At 46.5% G+C, this 19,259-nt stretch overlaps 1 protein-coding gene across 8 annotated transcripts in view; it reads right to left on the reverse strand.

Moving 5' to 3' along the window:
- The window catches only part of CFAP54 (cilia and flagella associated protein 54), a 208,028-nt gene extending 197,679 nt beyond the window's left edge, over positions 1-10,349 (reverse strand). For all 8 annotated transcript variants that reach the window (XM_048835513.2, XM_048835512.2, XM_048835511.2 and 5 more), the window contains exons 1-2: positions 10,004-10,349; positions 443-548 (exon numbers count right to left, since the gene is read on the reverse strand). In XM_048835513.2, the coding sequence (XP_048691470.2) occupies positions 443-548; positions 10,004-10,212 (315 nt within the window). In that variant the 5' untranslated portion in view covers positions 10,213-10,349. The remainder of the gene's footprint in view (positions 1-442; positions 549-10,003) is intronic.
- Positions 10,350-19,259: the final 8,910 nt, after the last annotated feature.

The following is a 19,259-nucleotide window of genomic DNA, read 5'->3' on the forward strand; positions in this document are numbered from 1 at the left end:
CCCATTCAGCAGGCAACAAAAGACATGTACTCACCAACACAGGTCCATTCTTTTTACTATTATTAAATATTTTGTATTTTATTGCAAGAGTGCCTAGAGGCCCCAATCAGAGACTGCAGCCCCACCGTGCTAGCATTATACACACATAATGAAAAGATGGGCCCTGCCTCAAAGAGTTTTTAGTCTTAAACATAAGACGACAGACAACAGGTGGACACAAGAAACAGATGGGGGAGCAAAATGCAACATTGAAACAATTATGCTCAATGTAATAAGCTATGGCCACAATACACCAACTGCAATTAGAGTTATTTTTATTAATTTATCTCACATTCAAAACAGCTTCCAGTAAAGTATAATTAAACGATACCCCAACATAGAAACACACAATGAATCACAAAAAGACTTGGGAGTAGAATCTTTTCTATTTAATATGACTTACTTTGATCTGAATAAGGAGGTCACCAACTTTCAGAAGTTTTTCATTGTAATACCAATCTGGCAGTCGAGGCTTATACTTGATCCAAATATTAAACAAAGTGTTTGCTCTAAACAAACAGCAGGAGACAAAAGTTACACATTAAAAGCTGGCAACAGACCTGCTACATCAAGTAAATGAATAATAAAACCTCCAGTTATGTTATCCATTAAAGAGCTCTTTCTTCCAAATGCACCTGAAACAATATGAACACTATGAATTTAAAAACCAAGTGATTATTAACATTGATTTGAGCAAACAAGTCAACCATCAAGTTTCACGCTTTTATCACAATGGATTTACTTTAGGATGAATTACCTCCTATAGAAGTACTTATCGAAATGTTCTAACATATGAATCCTTTGAAGTATTCCAACAGGGTCATAAGAGGTGAATAATGTGTCCCACTTTCCCAGCTAGTATGAAAAATGTTGAAAATCACTGTATGTTTAGAGATGTTCAGTCTTAAAAAACTATTTGGTATTTTAAATAAACTCAATGGATTACAATGTGGAAAAATCATTAGATTAGAACAAATGAATGAAAAGGACAGAAAAGAAAAATGTCAAAAGTAATAAAGCATGTCAGGCAGCCACAAACTAAGTAATTAGTGGATCCTGAAATAAAAACCGATATTTTTCATACTATGGCATGTATCACAGGAATAAGAAGAGAACTAACTAGACAGTCTCTGGTATGAGATTGATCTAGCATGAAATGTACAAGAAAATTACAATAGTTGGAATAGATAAGGACATATGTGCTGGGGGTGGAAGAGAAAAAGCAAATGAAAAACTAACTAAAAAAGTATTCTAAGGGTATGTCTACACTGCAGTTAAAGACCCACAGCTGGCCCATGTCAGCTGATTCGGGCTTGTGGAACTCAGGCTGCAGGCTGTTTAACTGTGGTGCAGACATTCAGGAGCCCGAGCCTGAATATTTACACTGCAGTTAAACAGCCCCATAGCCTGAGTCCCACGAGCCCGAGTCAGCTGACATGGGCCAGCCGCAGGTGTTTAATTGCTGTGTAGACATACCTCAGGCAATATCAGATATCATCAGTGGCCAAAAATGTCACCTTCTGCTGGGCCAGGTTATTACTCTCTTATGTTTCAATCACAGACCAGACCACAATTATCTATAGTGCTATCACCAAGGATGATTTAGTGTAACAAACTCCATCTCTGATTAATCCAACAGGTCTCCAGTAAACTGTAATTGATCCTCAAGGGCAGCCTGCCTGCTAAGTAGAGTGCACCGGCTACGTTGTGCCACCACTCTGACTCCTATACTAGCTGTAATTTGAATAATGGGGTCCTTGTCTTTAAAACTCTAAATGGATATGACAGGTGGTCTGAAACAACATTCTCTTTGTACTTAATTGAGAAAGCCACATTCAAAAGGGGACATGATAGCTGGTTGGAAACCAGGTTCATAGTAAGAAGGACAGGGGTTTTCAGAGGAGCACTCCATTAAAGAATTAAATTACGAATCTTCACAATGCCAAACATCTGTTTTTGCAGGTAATCCCCTAACAAATCACCTGCAGAGCAGTCTCAACAATCATAACAGAGATACTCATAAGTAACAACTTATAAATAAGGAAGAAGAGAGGAGACAGAGGAGCTAAAATTTGAAGACATCCTTTTCACAGGATTCTTACTCCTGGGTCTTGTGCTCTCTAATATGAGACAAATGGAAGTCTCCAAGCTCCAAGGACCTTACAAGGGCCGCAGGAGTGGGTTGCAGTTCAAGCCACCTCCTCTATTGGTCAAATGACATCGGGACCCATAAAGCCACCTTTTTGTAACTTTCCAGTCAGTCCCTGATTTTAGCAGGAAATTAATGCTCCTCAAAACAGAAATTGGCCAATCACATGAAAAATAAATAGTTTGTTCAGATACAAAAATACAAATGTCAAAGAAGAAAGGTATAAATCACCTTCAAATTCCAAGGGGAAAAGGGTGACCTTGGTGTAATGTAGGTCCTCAGCCTTCTATTGGACCCCACATTAGAGCTCAGAAGTTTGTAATATAATAGTTCTAAGGTTTCAGTACTTAACTGTTAGATGCAAAGGCTTCCTGCACTAATGCAAAACCAAGTCCACAACTTTATACACTAGTTTTCAAACTTCCTGGCACTTGTAATGGAGAAGTTTACTTCTATTCTGCGTGTAAATATATTTGGTATTAGAAGAGTATTCATGTCCCTCTAAATTCAAATAGTAACTATTGTCACTCTTTTCAGAGTAGCAGCCGTATTAGTCTGTACCCGCAAAAAGAAAAGGAGGACTTGTGGCACCTTAGAGACTAACAAATTTATTTGAGCATAAGCTTTTGTGAGCTACAGCTCACTTCATCAGATGCATTCGTGTATGGTAACACCCACTGTTTCATGTTCTCTGTATATAAATCTCCCCACTGTATTTTCCACTGAATGCATCCAATGAAGTGAGCTGTAAATAAATTTGTTAGTCTCTAATGTGCCACAAGTCCTCCTTTTCTTTTTGCGAATACAGACTAACATGGCTGCTACTCTGAAACCTGTCATTATGCAAGGCACTGAATTTAGCCATATGGAGTGGAAATCTATCAACTTAATGAAAAAACTCGTACAGATGCAGACAGACATCACCTTACCTGATCACTCTCATTACAGTGTGTATGGTAACACCCATTGTTTCATGTTCTCTGTGTATATAAATCTCCCCACTGTATTTTCCTGTCACTCTGAACATAATCTACACCCTCACAAGTAGCTGGTCTGACAAAATGATAATGGATTCTCGAGTATATACAAATGCCTTAGAAGGCATTGACGCTGGCCATTTTGAGATCCTCACTACAAGAGAAACCAGGAGTACCTTCGCCAGGGCTGGTGTTTCAAACACAAAAAATGGTCCAACTGTGTCGAGAGTTCCAACAACGCCTGATACGAGCAAGGCAAGAGGGAAGCAATACAGCAGCTTTCTAAGCAACCTCAGAGATGAATATCTGTGATCTGGAGAGGTACCTGAATACACATTGCCACTCAGAATTCCTACCTCCATCTCCCTATACTGAATTTGAAGGGAGGATGCTGAAAGTTTTCATGCAATGCTGCCTGGAGCAGGAGGTTTGCCGTGGCATTAGGATGCTGGAGTTTTGGAAGTGAGAGCTCTCTCTCCCTACATTTTTTGCTGACATTTCTTACTTGGAGATGATAAATGTCAGATGAACTGCTCGGTACTACTTACTTCAAGGATAAAGACTAAGAGGGCATCAGTTCCTAGCTTCAAGGCGGACAGTGCAGAATAATTGGGATGTGAAACTGCCCTGCTGGGCCTTGAAGTGAGCTGAGTCTGTGCTGATATAGGCAGCACCTGCAGAATCCCAGTTCTTAGCAAATAGAGCTGATTTAGGTTTTCACTTCAAGGATTTCTCCTTTAAAGGATTCTAAAGTGCTGGGCTTCCTGGTTTTGCAGGAGGGTGCCTCAAGAATGCCTTTGATGCATTCCCCACATCACTGAGCACTTGGGATCACATTTGCAGACAGATCAGATTCAGTACACCCAACTCCCAATCAAAGGATATAATAAATGTTCATTATTACACACATTTTTCTACGGCACAATGTTTGAAGTTGCTGAGTGGTCTTCCTTCCTCTGAGGAGTCTAGGTGGAGACTGACATTTTAAAAAAGAATAAAGAACAGCCAAAGGAACGAAAGAATGAATCTCTGAGGCAACAAATGAAGGCTTACAAAAGTACCAAAGTGAAAGATGATGAAGCTCTACAAACAGAGACACCAAAGGTATAACATGATTCAATGGCTGGAAATCGAAGCTGAACAAAGTCAGACTAGAAATAAGGTGCAATATTTTAACTGTGAGAGTAATTCACCATTAGAACAATTTCCTAAGGGTCATGGTGGATTCAGCACCAAGAATTCTGAAATCAAGATCGGATGTATTTCTAAAAGATACACTCTAGGAATTATTTTGGGGCAGTTCTAGGGCCTGCTACAGGAGGTCAGACTAGATGATTACAATAGTCCCTTCTGCTCTTGGAATCTATTAAATCCGCAAGGGAAAAAGTCTGAAACACCAAGTGAAGGTGGCAAAGCACCTAGAAGCCGAAATAAAAGCTTGGTCATATACTTGAACATCCCCAACTCCCTGGAAACTGGTGCACCCTGATGGTACGCCTGGGCCTAACCGTCATCCTGAATGAAAGAATTATGGAAAAACAAATGTATCAATTAAAAACAAAACAAAACAAAAGAACCTTAGCTGATTAGAAATTGGGAAGGTCTACAGCAGAAAAGTTTCAGAGTAACAGCCGTGTTAGTCTGTATTCGCAAAAAGAAAAGGAGTACTTGTGGCACCTTAGAGACTAACCAATTTATTTGAGCATAAGCTTTCGTGAGCTACAGCTCACTTCATCAGATGCATTCAGTGGAAAATACCATGAAGTGATCTGTAGTTCACGAAAGCCCATGCTCAGACAAACTGGCTAGTCTCCAAGGTGCCACAAGCACTCCCCTTCTTGGCACCTTGGAGACTAGCCAGTTTGTCTGAGCATGGGCTTTCGTGAGCTACAGATCACTTCATGGTATTTTCCACTGAATGCATCTGATGAAGTGAGCTGTAGCTCACGAAAGCTTATGCTCAAATATATTGGTTAGTCTCTAAGGTGCCACAAGTACTCCTTTTCTTTTTACAGCAGAAAAGGACACCCAGAGATGATCACTGCTGGGTTGCAAAGTCAGAGTGCCAGATGGAAAGGTTCAGCTGCTCTGGGGAGCATCGTTGCTTCAGTTAACTGAAAAGTTCCAAGAGTTAGAGTTGGGTGATAGGAAGTTGGTTCATGACACAACCACCCCCCATCACTGTTCAGAGGGATGAAAAATACATATGACAGCTTGGGAAGTTCTACCTGCCCCATACTAGGGTGCTGAGAATTAGAAGTAAGAACTCTGCTCAGGCGGTATTTTTCAGAACCAGCTGTTTCCCTTGAAGGAAAAAGTAAGTGTATATCATAGAGCCTAGATATTATAGTGATGGTCACCATGCAAATATATATTATAAGCACTTATAAAGAGACAGACATCCACAAACGCACACTGTATGAATTGGATATTTTCCTGGCTGCTGCATACATAGTGCATTATATTATTATTTATATTATTATAATATATTATTTTATATTAAATTATAAAAATTTAGAGTGTGCATCCATACACTTATGTGTACCCACACATGCATACACATATAAAGGTGCACAAGTACATATGAACATATGCATAGCTATATGATATATATCTAGTGTTTTTCTTAACCCCCTCCCCAGTCATCTGAAGTCATAAGACTACATGAGACTCAACATAAAAGTTTCTAGACTTCATGATTGTGCAAGAAAAGCTGAAAAACATAAACCCTAACAGCTAAAAAAACAGACGGCAAATAAGAGCCCAACATGTAAGATTTTTTTTTAATCTCAATTTTTAAGCAAATTTCATTTTTTGTTTTTAAACACCTGGGGTTTGGAACACTGTAAAATGCATGTGACACTAGGTGGGAATCCAGCACAGTGGCAGGGAGGGTGTCAAGTTGGAGGTGAGGAGAAAATTTGAGCAAATGGTTGGGGGACAGGAAGACTAGACGGTGAGGGGCATGATGGATGAGAGCTACAAAGAGCAGATAAGAAAGCCTGCAGGGGCTGACAGTAACTAGATGGGAATTGACAGGGTAAAGAGGAGGACCCAGCCGAAAGAGGCAGTGGCTGGAGGAGACTGCCAGGGAAGGGGGCAGCAGGAAGGGACAGTAGATTCAAGGGGATTGCAGGAGAGAGGCAAGGGGCTGGTGGAGAATTGCAGTGGGAGAGATGGGGAGCAGTGGTTGGAAGAGGACTTTTGGGGAGAAAGATGTGGGGGATCAGGAGCCAGACAGAGATTGCAGGGGGTCAGGGTCCAGATAGCTGTTGTGGAGGGAGGTGGGGACAGAGTCCAGATGGGGGTTACACAGGGAGGCGGCAGGATCCGGATGGGGGCTGCAGGGAGAGGTGCCAGCATCTGGATGGGGGTCTTCAGGTAGCAGTGGGGGCGCAGGGTCCAGGCAGGGATCTGCAGGGGAGGTTGAGGGAGCAAGGGCTGGATGGCTGTTGGGGGGCACAAGGTAAGGATATGGGGCTGTGGGAAGTAGTGGGGAGCAGGGTTCAGATGAGGCTTGTTGGGGGGAGCTACAGGGGCCCCGGGGCTGGACGGGGTAGAGACAACAGGGACCTGATGGGGGTTACAGAGGGCCTGCGGGGTCCCTGGGGCAAGACAGGATGGGCAGGGTCTGTATGGGAGTTATGGGATGGGGGCTGCAAAGTCCCCAGGGTGGGGGGCAGGGTCCAGCTGGTGGCTATGGGGGAGCTGCAGGGTCCCAGGGGGCGCAGGATCCGGATGGAGGTTACAGAGGGAGAGCTGCAGAGTGCCCAGGGTAGGGGGGCAGAGTCCAGATAGCCTAGGTGTTACTGGAGCAGTGGAAGCTGCAGAGTCTCCGGGAGAAGCGGAGCTAAAAAGTCCCCAGAGCAGGGTCCAAATGGAGGTTACAGTGGGGAAGCTGCAGAGTCCCCAAGAAGCTGCAGGTCCCAGGAGCGGGAAAAGGTGGGCAGGGTCTGGATGAGAGTAACCAGGGGGAGATGGCTGCATGGTCCCCAGGGTGGGATGGGGGCCTGGGTCCAGATGAGTTATGGTACGGGGGGGGGGGAAGGGAAGGGGCTGCAGGGTCCCGGTATGGGGGGCAGGGTCTGGATGAGGGTTATGGTGCGGGGTGTCTGCAGGGTCTCGATGTGGATGGGCAGGGTCTGGATGAGGGCTACAGTGCTGGGGGCAGCAGGGTCTGGATGAGGGTTACGGGGCAGGGAGTTGCAGGGTCCCCAGTGGCGGGGGGGGAGGGTTTGGATGAGGATTATGAGGGGGTGCAGATTCCAGGTGCAGGGGGGCAGGGTCCAGATGACAAAGGGTTACGGTGCAAGGAGGCAGGGTTCAGATGAGGGTTACGGTGCAGGGGGGCTGTAGGGTACCAGTGCGGGGTGGGTAGGGTCCAGATGAGGGTTAGGGGTGGGTGCTGCAGGGTCCCAGTGCAGGGGGGGTAGGGTCCGGATGAGGGTTGGAGGGGTACAGGGTCCCAGTGTGGGGGGAGGTAGCATCCGCATGAGGGTTGCGGGGCGGGGGGCGGTACTGCAGGGTCCCAGTGCGGGGTAGGTAGGCTCCGCATGAGGGTTGGGGAGGGTGCTGTAGGGTTCAGGAGTGCGGTGGGTGTAGTGTCTGGATGACGGTTGGGGGGGGGGTGCAGAGTCCCAGAGCAAAGGGGATAGGGTCCAGATGAGAGGTGTGGGGGCTGCAGGGTCCCATTGCAGGGGGAATAGGGTTCCGATGACGGGTGGGGGGGGTGCAGGGTCCTGTTGCGGGGCAAAGGGGGTAGGGTCCGGGTGAGGGGTGGGGGGGCAGGGTCCCGGCATGGGATGGGGGGTAAGGTTGAGTGAGGGTTGAGGGGGGTGCAGGGTCTCGGGGCGGGGGAGTAGGGTTGAGTGAGGGTTGAGGGGGGTGCAGGGTCTCGGGGCGGGGGAGTAGGGTTGAGTGAGGGTTGAGGGGGGTGCAGGGTCTCGGGGCGGGGCAGTAGGGTTGAGTGAGGGTTGAGGGGGGTGCAGGGTCTCGGGGCGGGGGAGTAGGGTTGAGGAGGGTGCAGGGTCTCGGGGCGGGGGAGTAGGGTTGAGTGAGGGTTGAGGGGGGTGCAGGGTCTCGGGGCGGGGGAGTAGGGTTGAGTGAGGTTGAGGGGGGTGCAGGGTCTCGGGGCGGGGGAGTAGGGTTGAGGGGGGTGCAGGGTCTCGGGGCGGGGGAGTAGGGTTGAGTGAGGGTTGAGGGGGGTGCAGGGTCTTGGGGCGGGGGAGTAGGGTTGAGTGAGGGTTGAGGGGGGTGCAGGGTCTCGGGGCGGGGGAGTAGGGTTGAGGGGGGTGCAGGGTCTCGGGGCGGGGGAGTAGGGTTGAGGGGGGTGCAGGGTCTCGGGGCGGGGGAGTAGGGTTGAGTGAGGGTTGAGGGGGGTGCAGGGTCTCGGGGCGGGGGAGTAGGGTTGAGGGGGGTGCAGGGTCTCGGGGCGGGGGAGTAGGGTTGAGTGAGGGTTGAGGGGGGTGCAGGGTCTTGGGGCGGGGGAGTAGGGTTGAGTGAGGTTGAGGGGGGTGCAGGGTCTCGGGGCGGGGGAGTAGGGTTGAGGGGGGTGCAGGGTCTCGGGGCGGGGGAGTAGGGTTGAGTGAGGGTTGAGGGGGGTGCAGGGTCTTGGGGCGGGGGAGTAGGGTTGAGTGAGGGTTGAGGGGGGTGCAGGGTCTCGGGGCGGGGGAGTAGGGTTGAGTGAGGGTTGAGGGGGGTGCAGGGTCTCGGGGCGGGGGAGTAGGGTTGAGGGGGGTGCAGGGTCTCGGGGCGGGGGAGTAGGGTTGAGTGAGGGTTGAGGGGGGTGCAGGGTCTCGGGGCGGGGGAGTAGGGTTGAGGGGGGTGCAGGGTCTCGGGGCGGGGGAGTAGGGTTGAGTGAGGGTTGAGGGGGGTGCAGGGTCTCGGGGCGGGGGAGTAGGGTTGAGGGGGTGCAGGGTCTCGGGGCGGGGGAGTAGGGTTGAGTGAGGGTTGAGGGGGGTGCAGGGTCTCGGGGCGGGGGAGTAGGGTTGAGGGGGGTGCAGGGTCTCGGGGCGGGGGAGTAGGGTTGAGGGGGGTGCAGGGTCTCGGGGCGGGGGAGTAGGGTTGAGTGAGGGTTGAGGGGGGTGCAGGGTCTCGGGGCGGGGGAGTAGGGTTGAGTGAGGGTTGAGGGGGGTGCAGGGTCTCGGGGCGGGGGAGTAGGGTTGAGGGGGGTGCAGGGTCTCGGGGCGGGGGAGTAGGGTTGAGTGAGGGTTGAGGGGGGTGCAGGGTCTCGGGGCGGGGGAGTAGGGTTGAGGGGGGTGCAGGGTCTCGGGGCGGGGGAGTAGGGTTGAGTGAGGTTGAGGGGGGTGCAGGGTCTCGGGGCGGGGGAGTAGGGTTGAGGGGGGTGCAGGGTCTCGGGGCGGGGGAGTAGGGTTGAGTGAGGGTTGAGGGGGGTGCAGGGTCTCGGGGCGGGGGAGTAGGGTTGAGGGGGGTGCAGGGTCTCGGGGCGGGGGAGTAGGGTTGAGTGAGGGTTGAGGGGGGTGCAGGGTCCCGGGGCGGGGGAGTAGGGTTGAGTGAGGGTTGAGGGGGGTGCAGGGTCCCGGGGCGGGGGAGTAGGGTTGAGTGAGGGTTGAGGGGGGTGCAGGGTCTCGGGGCGTGGGAGTAGGGTTGAGGGGGGTGCAGGGTCTCGGGGCGGGGGAGTAGGGTTGAGTGAGGGTTGAGGGGGGTGCAGGGTCTCGGGGCGGGGGAGTAGGGTTGAGTGAGGGTTGAGGGGGGTGCAGGGTCCCGGGCGGTGTGTCGCGGGCAGTGCCGCCAGTGGCCGGGCCTGGCACCCTGGCAGCAGGCGGCGCCCCCCGGGAGCACGTTACGGACCCGCTCCCCGCCCGCGCTCTGCCTGTACCCGCGTCTGTGCAGCTCCTGCCTCCGCGGCTCGGCCGCCTCCGCGCTGCACAGCCGGCGCATGAAGCCCAGGAAGTCCCGCAGCTCGGACTCGAAGCTGTCGATCACCGGGTTCCCCGGCTCCAGCGCCCCGAAGAAAGTAGCCGGCGGGGGCTGCATCCCGTGGCAGGGAGGCGGCGGCGGCGGGGGGGACCCGGCCTCCGCCATCATCCCGCTGCCTGCCCTGTATACACGGGCGGTTGCGTGGCAACGGGCGGAGGCGGCGTGTGAAGGCTCCTGGCCTGGCTGGTGTTTGCGCCCCGCGTCCTGGCTCCGTCTCGGGCTTTGAACAGACCCGGCACTGGCCGGCGGGGAGAGTATAAGGCCAGGCGGGATGCTAGACCGGCCGGTGTGAGCTAGGCCAATGGCCACAGGGGCTGGGGCTGCGGCAGCCCGCTCTGGCTTGAACTGGTTCCCACTATCGACAGGGTGTAGAGAAGTGGTTCTCACACTTATGTACTGGTGACCTCTTCCACATAGCAAGCCTCTGCGTGCAACCCGCCCCCCCCCCCATTAAAAAACAGGTTTTTTGTATATTTAACACCATTATAAAAGCGGGGCTTGGGGTGGAGGCTGACAGCTCAGGATCCTCCATGTAATAACCTCACAACCCCCTGAGGGGTCCCGACCCCCAGTTTGAGAACCCCTGGTTTATAGTTTGATTCAGTGGCTCTTAGCACCCCCACTGTCAGTATTTGTACAAATTGTTCCAGCACCCCTGCCAATGGCCGGCCCTGCATTGAGCTTAGCCATCTGGGGTTGGTTCATCAGGTCCTCTACAAGGCTGCCAGCATGGAGCTGAAGACAGTTGGAGGTGGCAAATCCATCACTGCCCTTGGTGGTTTGTTCCACAAGGATTATTGTGCCAAGTTTCTAATTTGCATTTGCCAGGCTTTAACTCCCAGCCCTTGGTTCTGGTTATGCCTTTCTCCATTAAATTAAAGGCTACTTTAGACTAAAGTCTTCAGTACACTGCATTTTCTCCCTGTGAAGGCACTTTATACACAGAGCTGGTCAGAGAAACTGTGAGGGAACCATATTCTGTCAAAAATCTAAACACATAACAAAATCAGATCAATTTTGCCAAAATTTCATTGTGGAAGAGAACCACGAAAAAAGCTCCAATAACATTAAAGTGGCCTGTTTTGACACTTTTGGAATAAAAAGGTTAGTGTTTCCATTTTGAAATTACTTAGTTTCTAAACTTTTTTAATTTTTCATTTTATTATAATACTATATAAAATAAAAAAGTCAAACCCAGAATAAGTGTTTAGATCAAAATATTTTGCTCAACCAGAAAAATGTTATGATGAATGTTGGATTCATGCAATTTCCTCATTTGATGAAGAACTCAAAGAGAAACTTTCAGCCCAGGAAAACATAGCATATTTCTCTAAATAAGTTAGTCCTGGAGCCTTTCTTAAAATCTTCTCTCAGCTACCAAAAATGGCAGTGCAATTTTGTTACTATAAAATAATTCTATTCATCTACTTACACATTACTGTAGATTCCAAATGTTTCAGATAATTAACTATCATATTTTTAATCTAGGTAGTCCTTCTTGAAATTTTTTGCATGAACCATCAGTATGTTTGTACAAAAAGCTTTTGCATATCCAAATGCATGTTCATCATAACACTTCCTCTATTATGCATTTGGTTTGGGACAATGACAGAGTCAAAATAGACTCCATGAGTTAATCATTGGCCACAGGGAAAGAAAAAACTAAAATAAATTGCCCATGACCTGGAATATTTTTAGTTTCATGAATTTAGTGCAGACTATTTTTGATTGTTTCACACTATGAATTTTGAAAAAAATGGCAACATCTTTTATTTTTCATTAATATTACTCTATCACCCATTTGCCAGAATGCTTCACTTCAAGGTCAAGGTATCTGTAGATTGGAAGTTTGTTCCGGCAGCTGATGGAAATAGTTTTGGGCAATAGCCGGACGTTGGACTAGAAATCCTTGCATCATTTTATACTGCAGGCATAGAAGCTGCTCTAGGGACCCATCGATATTTGTAGCTTTAATGAGCCTTTTTCATGCACAGAAGTTTAAGCATCCTTATCTGCAAGCATTTATTTTGTGAGTTCATAATTTTTAATAATAGATTTCTCAGTATGATTAACTATATTTTCAGGACCATTCTTTCCGATCGTTTGTATCTGTAGCAGTATGAGCTTTATCTGCCCTTTTTTATAATATTTTTATAACGGTAAATTAACATTCTGTTTGTGTGTGTGTGTGGTGCCTAGCACAATGGAGCTGGGGCATGTAGGCATGATCACAGTGCAAATAAAAATAATAAATTCTGTATCTTTTCGTACCATTTGATGTTGAAGGATAACATTTTTTATTTATGGACAGCATTTTCTCTATGTGTGTATAAAGAAGGCTGTCCATTAATTGCAGTTAACTCACGCAATTAACAAAAAATTAATCATAACTAAAAAAATTAATCACGATTAACCTCAGTTTTAATCGAACTGTTAAACAATAGAATACCAATGGAAATTTATTAAATATTTTTTTATGTTTTTCTACATTTTCAAATATATTGATTTCAATTACAACACAGAATCAAAGTGTACAGTGCTCACTTTATATTATTTTATTACAAATATTTCCACTGTAAAATGATTTTAAAAATTATTTTTCAATTCACCTCATACAAGTACTGTAGTGCAATCTCTTTATCATGGAACTGCAACTTACAAATGTAGGGTTTTTTGTTACATATCTTCACTCAAAAACAAAACATTGTAAAACTTTAAAGCCTATAAGTCCACGCAATCCTACTTCTTGTTCAGCCAATCGCTCAGACAAACTTGTTTAAAGTGTCACCTGAAAGTGAGAACAGGTGTTCGCATGGCACTGTTATAGCTGGTGTAGCAAGATAGTTACGTGCCCAATAAGTTAAAGATTAATCTGTCCCTTCGTGCTTTAACCACAATTCCAGAAGACATGGATTGATGAAGTTTTTGGAAAATGTAGGGGACAATTTCCTGGTGCAAGTGCTGAAGGAGCCAACTAGGGGGAGAGCTTTTCTTGACCTGCTGCTCACAAACCGGGAAGAATTAGTAGGGGAAGCAAAAGTGGATGGGAATCTGGGAGGCAGTGACCATGAGTTTGTCGAGTTCAGGATCCTGACACAGGGAAGAAAGGTAAGCAGCAGAATACGGACCCTGGACTTCAGGAAGGCAGACTTCGACTCCCTCAGGGAACTGGTGGGTAGGATCCCCTGGGGGAATAACATGAGTCCAGGAGAGCTGGCTGTATTTCAAAGAATCCCTATTGAGGTTACAGGGACAAACCATCCTGATGTGTCGAAAGAATAGTAAATATGGCAGGCGACCAGCTTGGCCTAACAATGAAATCCTTGCGGATCTTAAACATAAAAAAGAAGTGGAAGATTGGACAAATGACCAGGGAAGAGTATAAAAATGTTGCTCGGGCATGTAGGAATGAAATCAGGAGGGCCAAATTGCACCTGGAGCTGCAGCTAGCAAGAGATGTTAAGAGTAACAAGAAGGGTTTCTTCAGGTATGTTGGCAACAAGAAGAAAGCCAAGGAAAGTGTGGCCCCTTACTGAATGAGGGGGGCAACCTAGTGACAGAGGATGTGGAAAAAGCTAATGTACTCAATGCTTTTTTTGCCTCTGTCTTCACGAACAAGGTCAGCTCCCAGACTGCTGTGCTGGGCAACACAGCATGGGGAGTAGGTGGCCAGCCCTCTGTGGAGAAAGAAGTGGTTAGGGACTATTTAGAAAAGCTGGACGTGCACAAGTCCATGGGGCCGGATGCGCTGAAGGAGTTGGCGGCTGTGATTGCAGAGCCATTAGCCATTATCTTTGAAAACTCATGGCGATCGGGGGAAGTCCCAGACGACTGGAAAAAGGCTAATGTAGTGCCCATCTTTAAAAAAGGGAAGAAGGAGGATCCTATGAACTACAGGCCAGTCAGCCTCACCTCAGTCCCCGGAAAAATCATGGAGCAGGTCCTCAAGGAATCAATCCTGAAGCACTTACACGAGAGGAAAGTGATCAGGAACAGTCAGCATGGATTCACCAAAGGAAGGTCATGCCTGACTAATCTAATCGCCTTCTATGATGAGATTACTGGTTCTGTGGATGAAGGGAAAGCAGTGGATGTATTGTTTCTTGACTTTAGCAAAGCTTTTGACACGGTCTCCCACAGTATTCTTGTCAGCAAGTTAAAGAAGTATGGGCTGGATGAATGCACTATAAGGTGGGTAGAAAGTTGGCTAGATTGTCGGGCTCAATGGGTAGTGATCAATGGCTCCATGTCTAGATGGCAGCCGGTATCAAGTGGAGTGCCCCAAGGGTCGGTCCTGGGGCCGGTTTTGTTCAATATCTTCATAAATGATCTGGAGGATGGTGTGGATTGCATTCTCAGCAAATTTGCGGATGATACTAAACTAGGAGGAGTGGGAGATACGGTGGCAGGTAGGGATAGGATACAGAGGGTCCTAGACAAATTGGAGGATTGGGCCAAAAGAAATCTGATGAGGTTCAACAAGGATAAGTGCAGGGTCCTGCACTTAGGACGGAAGAATCCAATGCACAGCTACAGACTAGGGACCGAATGGCTAGGCAGCAGTTCTGTGGAAAAGGACCTAGGGGTGACAGTGGACGAGAAGCTGGATATGAGTCAACAGTGTGCCCTTGTTGCCAAGAAGGCCAATGGCATTTTGGGATGTATAAGTAGGGGCATAGCCAACAGATCGAGGGACGTGATCGTTCCCCTCTATTCGACATTGGTGAGGCCTCATCTAGAGTACTGTGTCCAGTTTTGGGCCCCACACTACAAGAAGGATGTGGAAAAATTGGAGAGAGTCCAGCGAAGGGCAACAAAAATGATTAGGGGTCTGGAACACATGACTTATGAGGAGAGGCTGAGGGAACTGGGATTGTTTAGTCTGCAGAAGAGAAGAATGAAGGGGGATATGATAGCTGCTTTCAACTACCTGAAAGGCGGTTCCAAAGAGGATGGATCTAGACTGTTCTCAGTGGTAGCTGATGACAGAACAAGGAGTAATGGTCTCAAGTTGCAGTGGGGGAGGTTTAGGTTGGATATTAGGAAAAACTTTTTCACTAGGAGGGTGGTGAAATACTGGAATGGGTTACCTAGGGAGGTGGTAGAATCTCCTTAGAAGTTTTTAAGGTCAGGCTTGACAAAGCCCTGGCTGGGATGATTTAATTGGGGATTGGTCCTGCTTTGAGCAGGGGGTTGGACTAGATGACCTCCTGAGGTCCCTTCCAACCATGATATTCTATGATTCTATGACTCTATGCTGATGATGGGTTCTGCTCAATAACAGTCCAAAGCTGTGCGGACGGACTCATGTTCATTTTCATCATCTGAGTCAGATGCCACCAACAAAAGGCTGATTTTCTTTTTTTGGTAGTTCAGGTTCTGTAGTTTCCACATCGGAGTATTGCTCTTTTAAAACTTCTGAAAACATGCTCCACACCTCATCCCTCTCAGATTTTGGAAACCTTGGGTTGAGTGCTGTAGCTATCTTTAGAAATCTCACATTGGTACCTTCTTTGTGTTTTGTCAGATCTGCAGTGAAAGTGTTCTTTAAATGAACAACATGTTCTGGGTCATCATCTGAGACTGCTATAACATGAAATATATGCAGAATGGGGCTACAACAGGGCAGGAGACATACAGTTCTCCCCCAGAGAATTGAGTCACAAATTTAACTAATGCATTATTTTTTTAACAAGCATCATCAGCATGGAAGCATGTCCTCTGGAATGGTGGCTGAAGCATGAAAGGCCATATGAATGTTTAGCATATCTGGCACGTAAATACCTTGCAATGCCAACACAAAAGTGCCATACGAATGCCTATTCTCACTTTCAGGTGACATTGTAAATAAGAAACAGGCAGCGTTATCGCCCATAAATGTAATCAAACTTGTTTGTCTTACCAATTGGTTGAACAAGAAGTAGGACTGAGTGGACTTGTAGGCTCTAAAGTTTTACATTGTTTTGTTTTTGTATGCAGTTATTTTTTGTACATAATTCTACATTTGTAAGTTCAACTTTCATGATAAAGATATTGCACTACAGTACTTGTATTAGGTGAATTGAAAAATAACTATTTCTTTTGTTTTTTACAGTGCAAATATTTGTAATAAAAAATAAATATAAAGTGAGCACTGTACACTTGGTATAGTGTGTTGTAATTGAAATCAATATATTTGAAAATGTAGAAAACATCCAAAAATATTTAAACAAATGGTATTCTATTTTTGTTTAATAGCACGATTAATTGCACAATTAATCACCATTAATTTTTTAATTGTTCAATTAATCACAATTTTTAATTGCTTGATAGCCCTAATATATGTATACACACACACACACACACACACTCTTACACTATTTATGGACAGTCTTTTCTCTATGTGTATGTATATTATTTTTATATATTATGGTCTATTTTGTTACATATATAATGCACATACATAATAAGAGACCATTATAAAGCAGTGCAATGGCGTGAAGGAAGGAAAGGTAGTTTCTAGCATGAAGGAGATTAAAACCCCTGCTCAACTGCCAACTGTTAATAAGGATGGGCGGATGTGCAGGTGTTCCCCACAGGAATGGTGACAGCCCTTTTTGGTAACAAGCTGATGATTGCTTGAGGAGCTTGATATATGAGCTTGCTGCCTCCAGAAACTGAGCTTGTGAGGGAGATTTTTTGTAGCCTTGTTACCTGGTTGGCCAGTAAGATAGTGGAGGCAAGTTTTTTCTACACCCTAGTGTTATCGGAGAGCTATAGTTGAAGCAAGCCTTTCTTTATGCTTTGTCCTGAAAGTGGCAGAACATGTTTTCCACTTCTGTTTTTGAAGAAAAACACCACCATGCAGATGCTTCCTGCAGTGTGTGCTGAGCCCATTTCTTAACATTCTTAGTGTCTGATACTCTGTGCAAAACTAATGCAGTAAATGACAGTGTGTTTCCATTGCTTGATACAATGCATTTCAAAAGGCTGACATATCCTTTTCCGTTCCTTTGCTAGTTCCCTTTGCTACAGTTCTTTTTTCATGTAGTTTTATTGCACCAGAAGGGTATATTTTTTATTGGTTTTCTCATTCTAGCTTTCAGGACAGCTAGGTGAGCAGCCGTGGCAGGCGCAGGCTGCAGCTGGAGCAGTCTGTCAGGACTACCAGGTACCTCGGAGTATCCCTAACAAGCTAATAATGTTGACCAGACTGGAGTAGCTGCTTTAATTAGGAGTCTATATACCTGCCTTGGGATCTCCTGCTTAGACCCTTGCTTGTGGATTGGTTGGATACTTAGGACTAGCAGGTAATTAGCTTGTGTGAGTCATCAGGCTCAGAACACTAAGGATCAGGGATGAATCACACTTTCTTTCCTGGGGGATGTGTGGGAGGTAGTGAGTGCTTCTAATGCCCGTTCTTCTACTCCAGCGGTATTCAGACTTTTTGAGCTGAGCCCCTGCTTTGAGTTATAATTTTTGAGTGTGTCTCCCCCGCAACTGAGACAAAAAAAAGAGGTGGTGCTCCCTCCCTAACACCATGGTGGGGAGACTGGCCCGAGCCACTTGCTATCATCACTCGCCCTTCTGAACATTCGTCTGCGCCTTCTGGGGGGGGCACACCCCACAGTTTCAAAACCTTTGTTCTACTCTTAATATCATAATAAATTGTAAAATATCATAGGTTAACTATCTTAGAGATACTACCCTTGAGATGAGTAGGAAAGAATGCAATCCAGGGGCAGCTCATCAGCCTAAGCAAGGGAAGCACAGCCTCACCATAAATTCCAAAAAGCTACAAAATACATTTTGAATATTCTTGATTTAGTTGATAAATATATACAAATGTAAGGACTAACTGTGATTTGATTTAAATGTTACACCTCACTCTCTCCAGTAGCAAAATGAAACACCAAAAAGTTTGAAGAATGTAGCACTGCGGGAGGCTCAAATCTTGGTATGACAAATAGTGCCTCAAGATGCTGCCTTGTTACCATGGCAATTTACCATGCCCAGGAGTCAGTTTATAAGGGCTGTGACGTTGCACTCCATAATGTTTTATGGAAATATGCTTATGAGTGTAAATATGATGTAACTGGAATATGCTTCATGCAAAAGGTCTCTTGTAAGGTATCATTACAAAGCTTATGATCTACTGAGTGTGTTCATCCTGTTTGTTTGCATGTATTATTTCAATTTCTGGAGTTAGGAGAATAAGATATAAACTTGTATTTCTGATGTAGACATATTAAGTGGAAACCATTAAGGGTGCTTCAGAATGAATGAACTGTGAATGGGCTTGTTTACCTGCAAGTCTTTCTGTGTACTTGTCGGCCAGCTCCTAGGTCAGGGGTCTCCAAACTTTTTGAATCGCGCACCCCCAGGGCCAGCTCTGGGGAAGCAAAAAATCGCGCACCCCACTTTGGAGACGACTGTCCTAGCTAATGAAGAAGGAGGACTTACAGTGACGTATTCATGTCATCTGAACTGGAATCCATCTTAACCTGGTGCTTTTCCATTTAGAAAGAGGGGTAGGGTTCCAGAGAGACAAAAGATTCCTGCCTTGTGCCAAACCTATAAAAGGGGGTGGAAAAGAACAAAGGGGGCTGCCAGTCATGAGAAAAGCCCTAGTTTCCACCTAAGATGTTTGCTGGAACTAACAAGGACTGTACCAGGGGAAAGGATTGTGCCCAGACTGGGAAGGAGTCTACTCTGTGAAAGAAGCATATTGGAATATCTCCGAGAGTGAGATATTACCTGTAATTAGTTTCTTAACGTATTAGGCTTAGACTTGCGTGTTTTAGCTTTATTTTGCTTGGTGACTTACTTTGTTCTGTCTGTTATTCCTTGAAACCACTTAAATCTTACTTTTTATACTTAATAAAATCACTTTTGTTTATTAGTAAACCCAGAGTAAGTGATTAATACTTGGGGGAGCAAACAGCTGTGCATCTATCTATCAGTGATATAGAGGGCAGACAGTTCTTGAGTTTACCCTGTATACGCTTTATACAGAGTAAAATTGATTTATTTGGGGTTTGGATCCCATTGGGAACTGGGTGTCTGGGTGCTGGAGATAGGTGACCTGCTGAGCAGTTTTTGGTTAAAGTTTGCAGCTTTGCGGGTGTGGACCAGACCTGGGTCTGTGTTGCAGCAGGCTAGTGTGTCTGGCTCAA

Source organism: Caretta caretta, chromosome 1, assembly GCF_965140235.1.
Source record: "Caretta caretta isolate rCarCar2 chromosome 1, rCarCar1.hap1, whole genome shotgun sequence".
NCBI lineage: Eukaryota > Metazoa > Chordata > Testudines > Cheloniidae > Caretta > Caretta caretta.